Here is a 14,729-nt window from a genome sequence, read left to right as displayed (position 1 = left end):
CTAGACACATCCTCATAGAACTCCAGTAAATTTGTCAGACACGACTTCCCTTTAATGAAACCATGCTGCGTCCGCTCTATCAAGCAATTCCCTTCAAGATGCCTTGCAATTTCCTCCTTAATGACGGATTCTAACATTTTACCTACCACAGACGTTAAACTAACCAGCCTATAATTCCCTGCCTTTTGCCTGGCACCCTTCTTAAACAACGGCGTAACATTAGCCGTTTTCCAATCATCCGGCACTTCCCCGGAATCCAGCGACGTCTGGAAAATAACCACCAAGGCATCCACTATCACCTCCGCCATTTCTTTCAGAACCCTCGGATGCATTCCATCTGGTCCTGGGGACTTGTCCACAATCAGCCCCTCCAGTCTGTCGAGCACCGCCTCTCTAGTAACAGTAATGTCATTAAGACCCTCCAGTCCTACCCAGCTTAGGTCACTGTGGAGACTGCAAATTCTGCCTGTGTCTGTGTGGGTTTTCTCCGGGTGCAGCAGTTTCCTCCCAAAGATATGTAGGCTAGGTGGATTGGCTATGCTAAATTGCTCCTTAGTGTCAGGGGACTAGCTAAGGTAAATACATGGGCTTATAGGGATATGGCCTGGGTAGGTGGTTGGTGCAGACTTGATGGGCCAAATGGCCTCCTTCTGCACTATAGGGATTCTATGATTCTAAGGAAATATAACTATACCCAAAAGGCTGAAATCAGTAAGTGGGAATACTCAATGTTTGTAAGTTTCTGGTTGCAGCCCAGCGTAGCACTGGATGAAATGAATTGGCCTACATTTTGTTCTGAGACTGTTTAACACTGGTGACAAATCATGATGTTGCTATGATATCTGATGCTGGAGATACTGTGAATGGAATATGTGCAAATCTTATACATTTACATAGACGGATAGGTTAACCTTGTTTTCAGATCCCCCCCCTCTTGCCCCTCCCTATCTCTCTAAGCATTCTAATCCTACAACCTTCAGATTTCTGCACTCCTCCAGTTCTGCACAGATGCTATTTTCATTGTTCGCCCTTTGGTGAATGTGCCTCAGCCCTAAACTCTGCAATCTTCCATAAGATTTTCCAAAAAAGCTACTTCCCTGATGAAGTTTCTGGTCATCTGTCGAAACATCTCCTGTGGCTTGGTGCCAGATTATGTTTGATTACACTCCAGCATCTTATTGTTAAATGTGTTGTATCAGTATTGGTGTTGTTGATTGTCTCTAATAACTTTAAGCCTTGTCTGATCTACATGCATGTCAGGCCCTGCACTGTAGGCTCCTTCATTTAACATTAGAGCCACTTACCTGAGCGTACCTGAAAGATCAATTAGTTAAGACCAAGAAACGTTCTCAGCTTTTATTTCAGTGAATCACCCATCTTAAATTGAATGATTCCTTTTATTCTTCATGTTGAGACATGTGTGGAGTGTGCAGTAGAAGGGACCATTGAGGAGAAAATAAGCTGAAGACCTGTGCCACTGTCTTGTTTCCCTGATAACAATTTTGCTTTGGGGCAGCAGGAAAAATGGCTATCTGGTTTGTAGGATTTCGGTGCTAATTTCAAAGTGGAGCATAAAGCAACCATTCACCATGCGATTGGTGCTTTGTTTAAAAAAAAATGACAAGTTCCTGACTGTGGTTGCGCTGCTGATCCTAAATATGCCTTGGTCAAATTATGACTACAGTTTTAAGAGCGCAGTGAAATTATTACAGTAACCAATGTAGGTTTTACATATTGCCTTTGATAACTTGTTATTCACAGAGCAGTTAATGGAGAAAACTTTTCCAATCCAATTCAGTATCTTTATCCTTCATTTGACCATAATGTATTATCAGTTTTCGACCATTATTTTGATTGGGAGTTTTTATTTTAACCTGACAATCTTGGGCTAGAGAAGAAACCAACTCCTTTTAACTGAGAAATGCCTCTTTGAAGATAGATCAGTTATTTAACTTAAATCAGTTATTTGGAAGAGAAATTAGGAATTTCTGTAAGGTGTTGGAGACAGTTTGGTTGGGCTGAAGAAGTTTTTGTAGTCATATGTAAGTTAACTAAGTTCGGAATTTTTTCGTCCTGTCTGCCACGGGAATCGTAGCGGGCGAGAGGGTGGACCATACAAAGGTTTGTTGACCTTGGGCGGGATTTTCCAGCCTTGGGCTGAGTGCGGCTGGAAAATCCCACCCTAAGTCTTTATTGACTCTCAAAAGTATTTACAAAATACAGTAAAAGGGTACAAGCTCGGAGCTGTTACCATGCTTACAGGTACACACAGCTTTGTTCAACACTCAGCTGATTCTGGAAGAGGTCATGTGCTTCTTCATCACTGTGAGTGGTACAGTACTTAGTCCCACATTAACCTTCTATGTATCAGGCCCTTATAAGACAGGGATAGTACACAGATGGAAATGTGATCTATGCCTGTGAATGATGAAGCTAGCATTGTGACTGAGCTTTTCTTCCACTCTTGCTGGTTGTCTTTTTGACAGTTATTTCCTCTGCAAATTTTAGTGCATCACTTACTATGTTTGCCTTAAATTTCTTTTGAGACTTCAATATTTTAACTAAATTGTTGTTGACTGTTAAATTAACTCAGACAGGAATTTAATGCAAATGCATTAACTGCTGCTGTTAAACAGCACAGAGGAAATGATGTGTTTTTGTCCAGATCTTCTCATTGAAAACAACATATTGATTTACTAGTAGAATAAATAACAGGCTCCCGACATTCTTAACAATCATAAGTTTTAACTCCAAGGCACAGTTACAAGACTGTCTTGCTATCCAACAGAGACTGCTGAAATTATGGAATAGCCTCTACCAGATCACCTTGTTCTCTTTTAACTAAATAAGAGTGTGCTATGGTAAGAGGGTAAAAAAAACGTTTAAGAACTACTTTGTAATTATTTACAGAAGGACCATTAGTATATCTATATGTAGGTGTACAATGAGTGAAAGTGTCTTTATTGGGCAAAATATCAGAGCAGGTATCAGTTCTAATGAAATAGTAGGCACTTAATTGTTAAATATAATTAATTTGGAGTGTGTTGTATTGTATCCCCAGAGTAACAGGATCCTGCATATTTCAGTTACGCAACAGATATTCCCCTATAAAATCAATTGGCTGAGAGCCTAGGCAGCTATTACAATAATAGAACACCTGCTCCCCAGAGGAAACATTGTTTGACAGGTCACATTCTCTGCTCTGTGCTGTAATTTTACAATGTTTGTTTATACAAGTTGGTTTCAGGGATTTGTGATATTTGAGACTTCTAAGCGCCTGAAAGATTAATGCTTTTATTAGCTTGTACCTCAGACTTTATTTTTAAATGTAGGAGACATTTCTCAATGAATGCGTTTCAAGTTTTTTTTAAATACATCCCAATATACCTATATTTAAGGGGCGATAGTTATGTAGTTGGAATGTCACTGTACTAATAATCCAGAAGCCTAGACTAATTTTGTGGGGATGTGGGTTCAAATCCCAACATGGGAGCTGGTGGGATGTAAATTTGATTAATAAGAAGGAAAAAAATTCTGGAATTAAAAGTTGAGTGATAGTGACCATGAAGCTATCATTAATTGTAAAAACTCATCTGGTTCACTAATGTCTTTTAGGGAAGGGAATCTGCCATACTTACTTGATCTGGCCCACATGCTTTTTTTCCACACCTACAACAATGTGGACTCTTAACCACCCTCTGATATGGCTTTGCAAGTCACTGTGCTCTAGGGCATTTCAGGATGGGCAACAGATGGTGGCCTTGCCAGTGATGCCCATTTCCCATAAAAGAATAAAGAGAAAAATACACTATATAGATGTATGGTAACAATATAGGTTAATTTCTAGGAAGTGTACAGGGGGGAGCTGGAGATAGCATAAGGGACACGAAGGGCCATGTGTGGTATATGGAAGGGGCACAGTTTGGTATGAGATGTCATAGGAGGTGGGTAGAGGGGCATGGTGGCATGAGAGGTCACATTGATGTATGGAAGGACAGAGTTTAGCAGAAGGGGTCATAAACAGTGGTTAGAGGGACATTGGCTGCATGTGAGGCCATGTGGCTTGACGGGGGGAGGGGCATAACTTGGTATGGGTCATGGCATGAACCTTTTCAACTTATCTTTTAAGAGTTCCTTCCCCTACACTTCAGAAATCTACCTGGTGCCATCATCAGTAGGACAATACCGATGGAGCATTGAGTGGAAAAATGTGGCATCAAAGGAAAACTATCACTAACCAAGTAAAACATGTTAAAGTGAAAAATCACAACACTGGGGCAATTGTGTGAACTATGCTACAGTAACTAGGGTAACACAGAATTGTTCATGGTGTGGGTTGACTAATTTGGCTTACTAATTCAACATGTTATAAACATGAGAGAAGCCAGATGGCAGAGAGTGTCACTAGATCTTTTCCATAAGCACGTTTAAGATTTGACATAGTGTGACTCCTGCAGGCCCAGTTTGGTTAAATTGCAGTGTCAGCATCATGGTTGGTACACGTTCAATGATTGCTTAGATGGTCTCTCAGGTACTGTGGTTTTGGTTATTCCTGTTAATGTTCCTAAATGCCTTGTGGGTGGAAATAGCCTGTTATTCTCTAATGAATGCCACAGGGTTCACCTGGCAAATGCACGTCTCCCATCTTTCTGAGGGCAGTCTGAAACAAAAGCAAAATTAATCATGACACTGGTCGGAATTCTCTGGTGTCGCCCGTGGCTGGGATTCTCCGGTTGCGTTGTGGTGAATGGAGTTTTGGGTGAGCACCAAGCTCTCTGTTCTCACAGGCAGCCACAGCAGGGTGTGAACAGCCAGAGAATTCTGCCCTTTGTCTTAAAGAAAAAAAACCTTGCACTTTTCGTGAGGGCCAGCTCTGCAAGTGCTGGTCAACAAAGTGCTTTTGAAGTGTAGTAATTATTATAATGTAGGAAACACAGCAGTGAACATGCACATAGGCTGAAAGGCAAGATAATCTGTTACTGTGATCTTGAATGAGGGCTAAACCTTGGTCAGAACACCAACAATAACTTCTATGTCTGCTTTGAAATAGTGCCATAGGATCTTTAAAATCCAGCTGACAGGACTAACATCTCATTCGGAGAAATCACCTCCAACAGTGCAGTTCTTCCTCAGTCCTGTACGGGAGCGTCAGCCTTGATGTTTATAATCAAGCCCTGAAGTGGGACTTGAACCCAGAACCTTGTGATTCAGAGGCAAGAGTCTTGCCATCTGAGCTATTGTTGACACAGAGTGGCAAGTTAACGTACAGAATATCTGTTATAACCAAACCTCACCTTGATTCGACTAACTGTAGAAAATTCCTTGAAAAACAAAACAAAAACACAATAGACTGCACCACCCCTATTTAAGGGCTGGCTATAATGTTGCATGGTCAACCCTCTGATTCTGGTCTTGAAATAAGTGGATTGCCCCTCCCTAGAATGGGCTTCAGCCCCAGATCTACTTGGCTGACTTACTGCCCACATGCCTCTTTTTGTCCCTTTCTCTGTATGGCCCACAAATAGGAAGGCTATCTTGCTAACCTCTTCATGTTTACTGATTGGCCAGCAGATCTGTCAGTAACACTTGCTATTGCTTCTGTTGGGGAATGGGTTCCAAGACAATGTCTCTTATTCTCAACAAATTGGGCCCTTTCCGTGACTCAGACTAAATCTGCTGTTCCATAAACTGGCTGATCTAGCTTTAACACACGTCGTCAGTCTCTGGCCTAGTACCAAAAACATCCCTTTGTAAACCTAATTAATTCCCCAAAACTTTCTTATGAAGCCAAAAGTAATTGATCAAAAATCTCAAAATAAGACATTAGTCAAAATGGTACAAGTTGCCTCAAAATGAGTGGATGAGAACCACACAGGTTTCTTCTTTGTTAACGTTTGTATATCAGGTCCTTCTTGCAAATTAAAGTTTATTTATTAGTGTCCCAAGTAGGCTTGTATTAACATTGCAATGAAGTTACTGTGAAAATCCCCTAGTCACCACACTTGGATGCCTGTTCAGGTACACTGAGAATTTAGCATGGCTAATGCATCTAATAAGCATGTCTTTCAGATTGTGGGAGGAAACCTGAGCACCCAGAGAATGTGTAGACTCTGCAGACAGTGAGCCAAGCTGGGAATCGAACCCAGCTCCTTGGTGCTGCAGGGCAGCAGTGCTAACCACTATGCCACCATTGTCCATGCAGTGGGTAGAGATTACAACCACTTATAGATAATTAGGACTTTTACTCAAGAATATAAAAAGGGCATTTGACATTTTGGGAGATTGCTTCCTTCACAGAATCAGTTAGGCTTAGAATGTCTTAAATTTATCTCACTTATCTACTCAAGCACCTTGTGCTTTGTGTCAGTGAGAGTTACATCTGTAACATAAATATCTATAAAGGAATAGATAGATACTTAACTCAGCAATAATATCCTGACAGACAAAATGGATGAATAATTTGATCTCTGTTGTTGAAATTGCAAATGATAATTCCACACAGCACACACATGAAACCAAAGGTTGGTACAAAAATATATTACAGTTAAAGAGATTATTTTGAAAAAAGGAATGTTGTATAGTATTTTACAACCAATATTTTAAATCTTGAGACTCAACACATCAGTGATGGTGAGAATCCAAAGTCGTAACAATTTGGAGATCAAATTTAAAAAAAGGCAATGAATTGTGAAGCATGGAAAAGAACATCTGAAGAACCTTGTAGAAATGACACTGTGTGCTGACCACACTGCATCACTGACACGTCCACTGTTTTTGCTACAGTCGCTGTGCTCAAGGAGAAATTTCAATCCTCCAAATATCTTGATGTCCTATCTGACTCCAGCTGAGCATCCAACCACATCTGTGCCATCACTAACGGCTCCTAATTCCAACTGTGTACCATTGCCCGTCTCCCTCCCCTACTTCAGCATATCTGTTACTGAAACCCTCGCTCATGCCTTTGTTTGCCTTTCGGCCTGATGATCCTAAGATACTCCTGGTCAGCCTTTTGTCTCCTACGCTGCATAACCAAGCTCAACCAAAAACTGCCCATTCTACCTGGTCCCATTTGCCCATCACCACTGTACCGGCTGACCTACTTCTGGTTCCTGGATAACCAACACCTGGGCTTCTATTTTTACATGACCCTGGTGGGTGTTTTTCCCATGTGGGTGAGGGAGGGGGCATGTAAAATAGGATGGGCATCCATCCCAGCTCTATCCAGCCATCCCAGAGGAGTGGGGTGTGGGGGGTATGCTTTCCACCATCACCTCCCCGTGACACCCCACCCCCTCCAACACTGGATCACTTAACTCCTTGTTCTTAAAATTATGCTTTGTTTTCAAATACTTCCATATTTTCATCTCTTGCTATATCTGCAGCCTCTTCCAGTCCTACAAAGCCTCGAGGTGTCTGAGTAATTTGCTGATGACACCAAGATTGGTGGAACGGCAAATTGCACGGAGGGTGTGGAGAGTCTGCAGAAGGATCTAGATAGGCTGGGCGAATGGGCCAGGAACTGGCAAATGGAATTTACTGTTGGCAAGTGCGAGATGGTCCACTTTGGTAGGAATAATGGTAGGAAGGATTACTACTTACGTGGCGAAAAACTGCAGCAGGTGACGGTGCAGAGGGACCCGGGGTCCTTGTGCATGAGTCGCAAAAACCCAGCCAGCAGGTGGTCAGGAAGGCTAATGGGACGCTGGCCTTCGTAGCGGCAGCTGGAGTACTGTGTGCAGTTTTGGTCGCCGTACTTATGCAAGGATATTTTGGCCTTGGAGGGAGTGCAGAGGAGGTTTACTAGGCTAATACCGGAGTTGAGGGGTTTGAGCTGTGAGGAGAGGCTGAATAAACTAGGCTTGTACTCGTTAGAGTTTAGAAGAATGAGGGGAGATCTCATTGAGACATATAAGATAATGAATGGGATGGATAGGATAGAGGTGGAGAGACTCTTCCCGCTCAAAGGACAGTAGGACTAGGGGGCACAGCCTCAAGATAAAGGGGAGGCGGTTTAGAACAGAGTTGAGGAGCAACTTCTTCACTCAAAGGGTGGCGAATCTCTGGAATTCTCTGCCCGTTGAGGTACAAAGAACAACCCAGCACGGGAAACAGGCCCTTCGGCCCAACGAGCCTGCGCCGCCGCATCATCCTACACCAATTCTACCCTGCGTGTCTACGAATGGAACCCCTAACTTAGCCAGATTCAGGGGAGAATAGTGTCAATTTGGTAAAACCAAAGGTGGTGGAGGCTGCCTCGCTAAATATTTTTAAGACGCGGGTTGATGGGTTTTTGATAAGCGAGGGGATTAAGGATTATGGGGAGAGGGCGGGAATGTGGAACTGAGCCACGACAGATCAGCCATGATCTTATTGAATGGCGGGGCAGGCTCGAAGGGCTAGATGGCCTACTCCTGCTCCTATTTCTTATGTTCTTATGTTATGTTCTGGCTACTTGCGCACATCCTGATTTTGATTGCTCCACAATTGGCCATTCTTTCAGCTGCCCATGGGGGAAATCCCTGAAACAATTAAGGATGATTACTACGAGCCTGTATATAGGCAAAATATAGAATGTTAAAGGTGAGGGTAGAAAATGTGAAAAGTCTGTTTGGAACCAAATTCCTGTAAAAGAAAGATTATTGCTAATAATTTCCTCTACCATTCATAATAGGCACAGTACAAATCGCAGAATCCCCACAGTACAGAAGGAGGTCATTTGGCTTTTGGAGTCTGTACCAACCACAATCCCACCCAGGCCCCATCCCCGTAACCCCACGCATTTACTTTGCTAATTCGCCTGACATTAGGGTTAATTTATCATGGACGGTCAATTTAACCCACACATCCTTTGGGCTGCGGGAGGAATCCGGAGCACCCGGAGGAAACCCATGCAGACAAGGGAGAAAAAGTGCAAACTGCACACAGTGACCCGAGACCAGAAGTGAACATGGGTCCCAGATGCTAACCACTGTGTCACCGTGTGGCCCACATGGGTGAATGGCACCCAACTGTGCAGTAAACTCCTATACACACCAATATACCAAGATTATTTCACTAATGTACATCCATTAAGGAATTGACAGCCAGAATGAATGGCGTCTGCTACTGTGGGAAAATTAGTTTTCAACCAACCAAGGGAGAAGCATTTCAGGAAGGCGCCTTCTAGGAAATTTGCAGGGTGCTTAAGAATGAGAAGGCTCAAATGATTCACCAGCATGTTCAGACGCTGTGGTTGAGGATTTTTAATCAAACTGTCAGGACGTTTTGATGCTGAATCAGAAGATTGGTAAAATGCAAATGACAGTCTCGATTGCTAATTCCTGAAGCTACCAAACAACCATTCAATAAAGTGACCGGCTGGGAAATGGTGATGTTGCTTCACTGTCTCCACCTTATGCAGATGGACTCTTAAGATGGATAAACCTTCAACTATGAATAAGTGAAGCAAGCCTGAAACGACCTTAGTGGCAGCACACACAAGAAAATTGTCACTTGATTTCTGTTGTTGTTTTTCATTGTCACGTATAAGTGGTGTGCCTGAAACCTCTCGAAGGATCTCTAGAATATGTACCTTGGGCTAAATTCTCTGCCTTGTGAAGTCTTTTCTGGCAGGGTTGAAAATGGGAGGTAACCTTGTATGCATTTGGAGGCACATTAACTGAATATTTTTAAGAAACAAATAGATTTCTAGTCACCAAAAGCATCAAGAGGTATGGGGAAAGAGTCGGTGTACGGATGTTAAGATAGTTGTTGAGATAGGATGATGAGTTCAACGATGGTCACGTTGAATGGTAGAGCAGTTTGATGAGCCAAATGGCCTACCCCTGGTCCTATATATTTCTGTGTCATTGAGGCACCGAGATGACTATTGTTGCCAGGAGCCCTTGTGTTGGCTCTGGAGTGCCCACCCATTTATGAGGGCTCACCCGACTGGGAGGTCACCAGCTTTCAGCGAGTGCATTCACCACTTAAAGGACTTCATTAGCCAGCCCTGTCACCCTGCAGCCAGCGAGTGGCCCAGGAAGAGTCAGCTCTAAATCTCCAGTTATGATTAACTGAGCCCAAAGGCTGTACAAGAACACCTGGGATTTTAGAGGTGTTTTACTGGCTCAATGCATAATGTGTTATTAATATGTTTTATGTTAGAAGAGGACTGCTTTAAGATGCAGTGTTTGTTACAAGCAGTTGGTTTGTTTGGAAGGGATACAGCAGATGCTGGAAAGCAGGGTAATTACTCCTTTTAGCCACCTGTTTATTAAGCAGAAGGCTTAATGAGCCTCTGTTTATGAAAGAAAACATCCTTGGAAACAGCAGTCCCACCGTGCTCCTGCTGTGGATTTCCCAACAGTGAGGGTTGCATTCCATGCAAAACTCCATTGACAATGGCGAGACCAGCAGATCCAACCAAAGGTGGGCCGCTTCTGTTGCTGCCAACCAGGTAGCAGGTTGAGTGACAGAATCCCACCCAAGGTATCTGCACACCTCTAATTCTGGTCACTAGTGCTTCCGTGATCAAACCATCACTGACAGCTGTGGCTGCAGTTACTCAGTCTGTAAGGTTTGTATTGCCCTCCCTAAACCTTGCTGCCTCTCTTCCCTTGCAAGACAATCATTAAAGTCTACCTCTTGATGATATCTCCCTACGTGGCTCAGTTAAGGCTCCACTCAAGTGCTTTAGGATGTTTTACCAGGTTAACAGTGCTATACGGTAACCTTTCACTGGCCACGATGATACAAATATGCATTCTATCTAAGTGTGTAATTTTAGTATGTGCAAAAATATAAATTACAAAATAGTAACCTTGTTCATTCTTTAGCAAACTGCCAACATTAGGATCCTCAAATTGCTGTAGGGTCTCTTTTTTTTCATATGGCAACAGTGGCGGTATGGGCCTTGGATTCACTCAGACCTTGATTGAGAATGCCGGTCATTTGCAAGGATGGGGGTATGTTAGTAAAGTTTTGGGAACCTTTTTGCAAAACCTCAATGGGATTCACACTCGTTTTGGGACACAGTTTGCAATTGGTGGAAGATTAAGTTGTCAGCTCTTAGCCTCCATTCCATGAAGCAGTATTGTAGCAGAACTAACTGTGGCTGCTGTGCACTTTCCAGCATTGCTGATGGTGCTGGTGGAAGGTGACAGGGCCCAAATAGAATTTCTAGTTTAATTCTGTTCTCCTATCCAAAAACACAGAAATATGCCAATCTAACTTTTTTTTCTCGCTTTTTTTATGCTGAAGAAGAGGCATTGGGTTCTGAAGAAATGTCCTTGACCTAAAATGTTATCTCTGATTCTCTTGTCACAGATGCTGTCAGACTTGCTCATTACATTTCCAGCATTTCTGTTTTACTATAAGGGGCTGTGGGGTGCTGTGAGGAGGTTTTTGGGCAGGGTGTGTGAGGAGAGAAAGATGAGGATGATGGGTGCATCTCTGAAGGTGTATGTGACCATGTTTATAAAATGATATTTAATTCAGCTTGTTAATTGAGTATGAGAGTGAGAGCACTGCCAGCGTCCACTGTTGGGTTAATGTCACAACGTTGCAGGCATGTCATAAAACTCGACTCTGGAGAGGAGATTTGATTAACAAGACTCAACACACAAGATGGTTTAAAACTGGTGACGTATTGGCTTTTTTTAGCAATACTGGAGATGGCCCTAGGATTTAGGGAAGACAATGGCCTAGCAGTATTACCACTAGACTATTAATCCAGAAACTCAGCTAATGTTCTGCAGAACCCAGGGTTCAAGTCCCACCGCGGCAGATGGTGAAACCTGAATTTAAAAAAAAATCTGGAATTAAGAATCTACTGATGACCATGAAACCATTGTCAATTGTTGGAAAAACCCAACTAGTTCACTAATATCCTTTAGGGAAGGAAATCCGCCATCCTTACCTGATCTGGCCTACGTGTGACTCCAGAGCCACAGCAATGTGGTTGATACTCAACTGTGCTTGGACAGTTGGGGATGGGCAATAAATGCTGGCCAGCCAGCAATGCCCATGTCCCACCCATGAATTAAAAAAAATCAATAATGCGCAAATGTGATTGGATGAAGATTTCATATTACATCTATTTAAACAGAATACAGGCAACAGTGAATGGATTTGCCCTGCCTTAGGGAAAGCATTCCGAGCTCTATAGCTATAGTGGCAAGTTTTGTTGGCTACAGAGCTACCACTTCATACAATCTCTACAGTGCAGAAGGAGTCTGTCCTAACCACAATCCCATCCAAGCCCAATCCTCAAAACCTCACTTAGTTACCCCTGCTAGTCTCCCTGACACTGAGGGGCAATTTACTATAGCCAATCAACCTAACCCGTACATCTATGGAGTGTGGGAAGAAATTGGGGCACCTAGAGGAAACCAACGCAGAAAATAAGAGATTCCGTGCAGATAAGGGGAGATTCCGCACAGTGACCCAAGGCTGGAATTGAACCTGGATCCCTGGCGCAGTGAGACAGCAGTGCTAACCACTGTGCCACCATGCCGCCCCACTTATGCTGATAGGGCGCAACTTAAGGTATTGAAATAAAAATATTGAACAAGAACCATATTGTATTGAGAGTAGTTGTTCCTATAACATTTCAAATGAATCTTGAGATTTTAGGTGATATATCTAAGACAAGCCTTTTGGATTTTTATGAATCCTTGTTTAAAAGTTACACCTTGAAATGGTTTATTTTGCAACTAGTAAACACAGTATAGTAGAATTGACATATATAATCAGGCTGTTGCTTGAATAGCATTATCCTGTGGGAAAATGTATGTGCATGTGGTATTTTAACTGATATGCACTTAGTAGGACACATAACTGTGCCAAGCTGATTTATTTTCTCTTCCTTGTAGGTTATAGTGAAAACACGGGCAGAGTACCAGCCGAGTCAAAAGAAAGGCAAATTCCAAGCACCGAAAATTGCTGAATTTACCATCAGCTTCACTGACGGGGTTTCGGAGCGTTTCAAGGTAATTGTCTTTGATTGAAGGGATTGTCCTAGCTTTCATAGCAACTCGATCACCCATTCTACATTACACTTCACTGACATTAAAATGAGATGGTTTGTCAAATGTGGGAAAATGAGTGCATTTTAAAGAATAACACTCAGGCTCAGACAAGCTCCAAAAAGGCATATGGTAAGAATTGGGGTTATTCCTGTTCTGATTTCCACCACCCCCCCACAGTGTTTCCAAAACCATCCTTGCTCTGATTTTATTATGATGTGCTAACCTTACATGCAATAATTTACTGTGTACGTTAGCTAATCTCTTCGGTGAAACTTGAGTTTCATAGGTTCCACGCAGACGTAGTTCCCAGAATGAGAACTTAAATTTGTAAGCATTGCGTGAGAAGGGAGAATTGGTGTGACGCAGAACTGGCCTAATTTCAAATGGGATGTTACTGGTCTGGAGTGTTTCCTAATATTGTTGCAGAACCATCTGGCTCCAATTTTTAGGTTACGTCCTCTTCTAATCCAACCAGCAAAAATAGAGAAAAACTATCAGTTTTCCCTCGTATGTAGAAAACTTTAATCAAATCACCCCTTATCCTTCTAAATTCCAGTGAATCCAATACTAGTTTGTGCAATCTTGGTTCACAATGTAACCCCTGGAGACAAGTCATCATTCTGGTAAATCTATGCTGCGTTCTGTCCAAGGACAATGTATATTTCCTCTGGTGTGATGCTCAGAACATCTCACTCCAGAGCTTGGTCTTTCTCTTTGATCGTTCTTTTTGATCTTTCTCTTTGAGAAAGTGTGAAGAGATCTTTCTTCACACAAAAGTTGATCTTTCTCTTCACCCTAGTTTTGACTGTAACACTAACACAATATTTTGCAATCTCATTTCCTTCTCTGTGAATGGTATGTTTTGTCTGTGTAGCATAAGAAACAATACTTTTCACTGTGTGACAATAATAAATCAAACCAAGCAGTTAAAACCTATGGGAAAAGTACAGTCGGATACAATTCCATCCTGGCTTCTTCATTCCTGATGTAGCCTTCTAGGTTGCTGTGAACTCATTGGAGCAAAAGTTGTTGCTGTCTGAATAGGGGCCTGTTGTATATCAGAATGTCCTAAATATCAAATGAGAATCTCCTGGGATCCTGTAGGGATATGAAACTCAATATATCTGTTTGGTTGAAAGTTAATTTGTGTGCTTCTTTGGGCTATAATATTAATTGGTATCTGTTATGTACAGTCTAAAGCCCTTAATGTGCTCTGCTGCTGTTACCCTGCAAACGATTCACATTGATGAACTTATCTTAAAGACTGTTTATTTGGAACTGCAATTACTTTAATGAAGAAGCCAATTATAAATGTCTTGCATCCTGTGTTTGAAAGGCCTGATTTTTTTTTAATTACTCCACCCGAGCCAATTTGTTTCCATCTGTTCCCACTTCCATTGTAGATTCTACATTGGCGCGAATGTGAAAAATGGAGGCCACTGCTGGTGTAATCTGTGCCAACATGATACTTGTGTGAACTCAGTGTGAAGCACCACCTTTCAGGTCCCTGGGATCTATGCCAATGTCTCACTGGCTCAGATGACAGGAAAGTCACATCAATACTTTGTCAATTTTGTGAATCGTAGAATCCTACAGTGCAGAAGGAGGCCACTCGGCTCATGTCTGCACTGACCACAATCCCCAGCCAGGGCCTAACCCATAACCCCATGCATTTACCCTAGCTAGTTCCCCCTGACACCTAAAGAGCAAATCAGCATG

At 42.4% G+C, this 14,729-nt stretch overlaps 1 protein-coding gene across 2 annotated transcripts in view; it reads left to right on the top strand.

The window, feature by feature from the left end:
• The window catches only part of LOC145347033 (neuronal vesicle trafficking-associated protein 1-like), a 44,420-nt gene that overhangs the window by 5,997 nt on the left and 23,694 nt on the right, over positions 1–14,729 (top strand). For both annotated transcript variants that reach the window (XM_080194940.1, XM_080194946.1), the window contains exon 3: positions 12,855–12,971. In XM_080194940.1, the coding sequence (XP_080051066.1) occupies positions 12,855–12,971 (117 nt within the window). The remainder of the gene's footprint in view (positions 1–12,854; positions 12,972–14,729) is intronic.

Source organism: Carcharhinus amblyrhynchos, chromosome 1, assembly GCF_965287045.1.
Source record: "Carcharhinus amblyrhynchos chromosome 1, sCarAmb.v2.hapA, whole genome shotgun sequence".
Lineage (NCBI taxonomy): Eukaryota > Metazoa > Chordata > Chondrichthyes > Carcharhiniformes > Carcharhinidae > Carcharhinus > Carcharhinus amblyrhynchos.
This window is presented reverse-complemented; position numbering and strand designations above follow the sequence as displayed.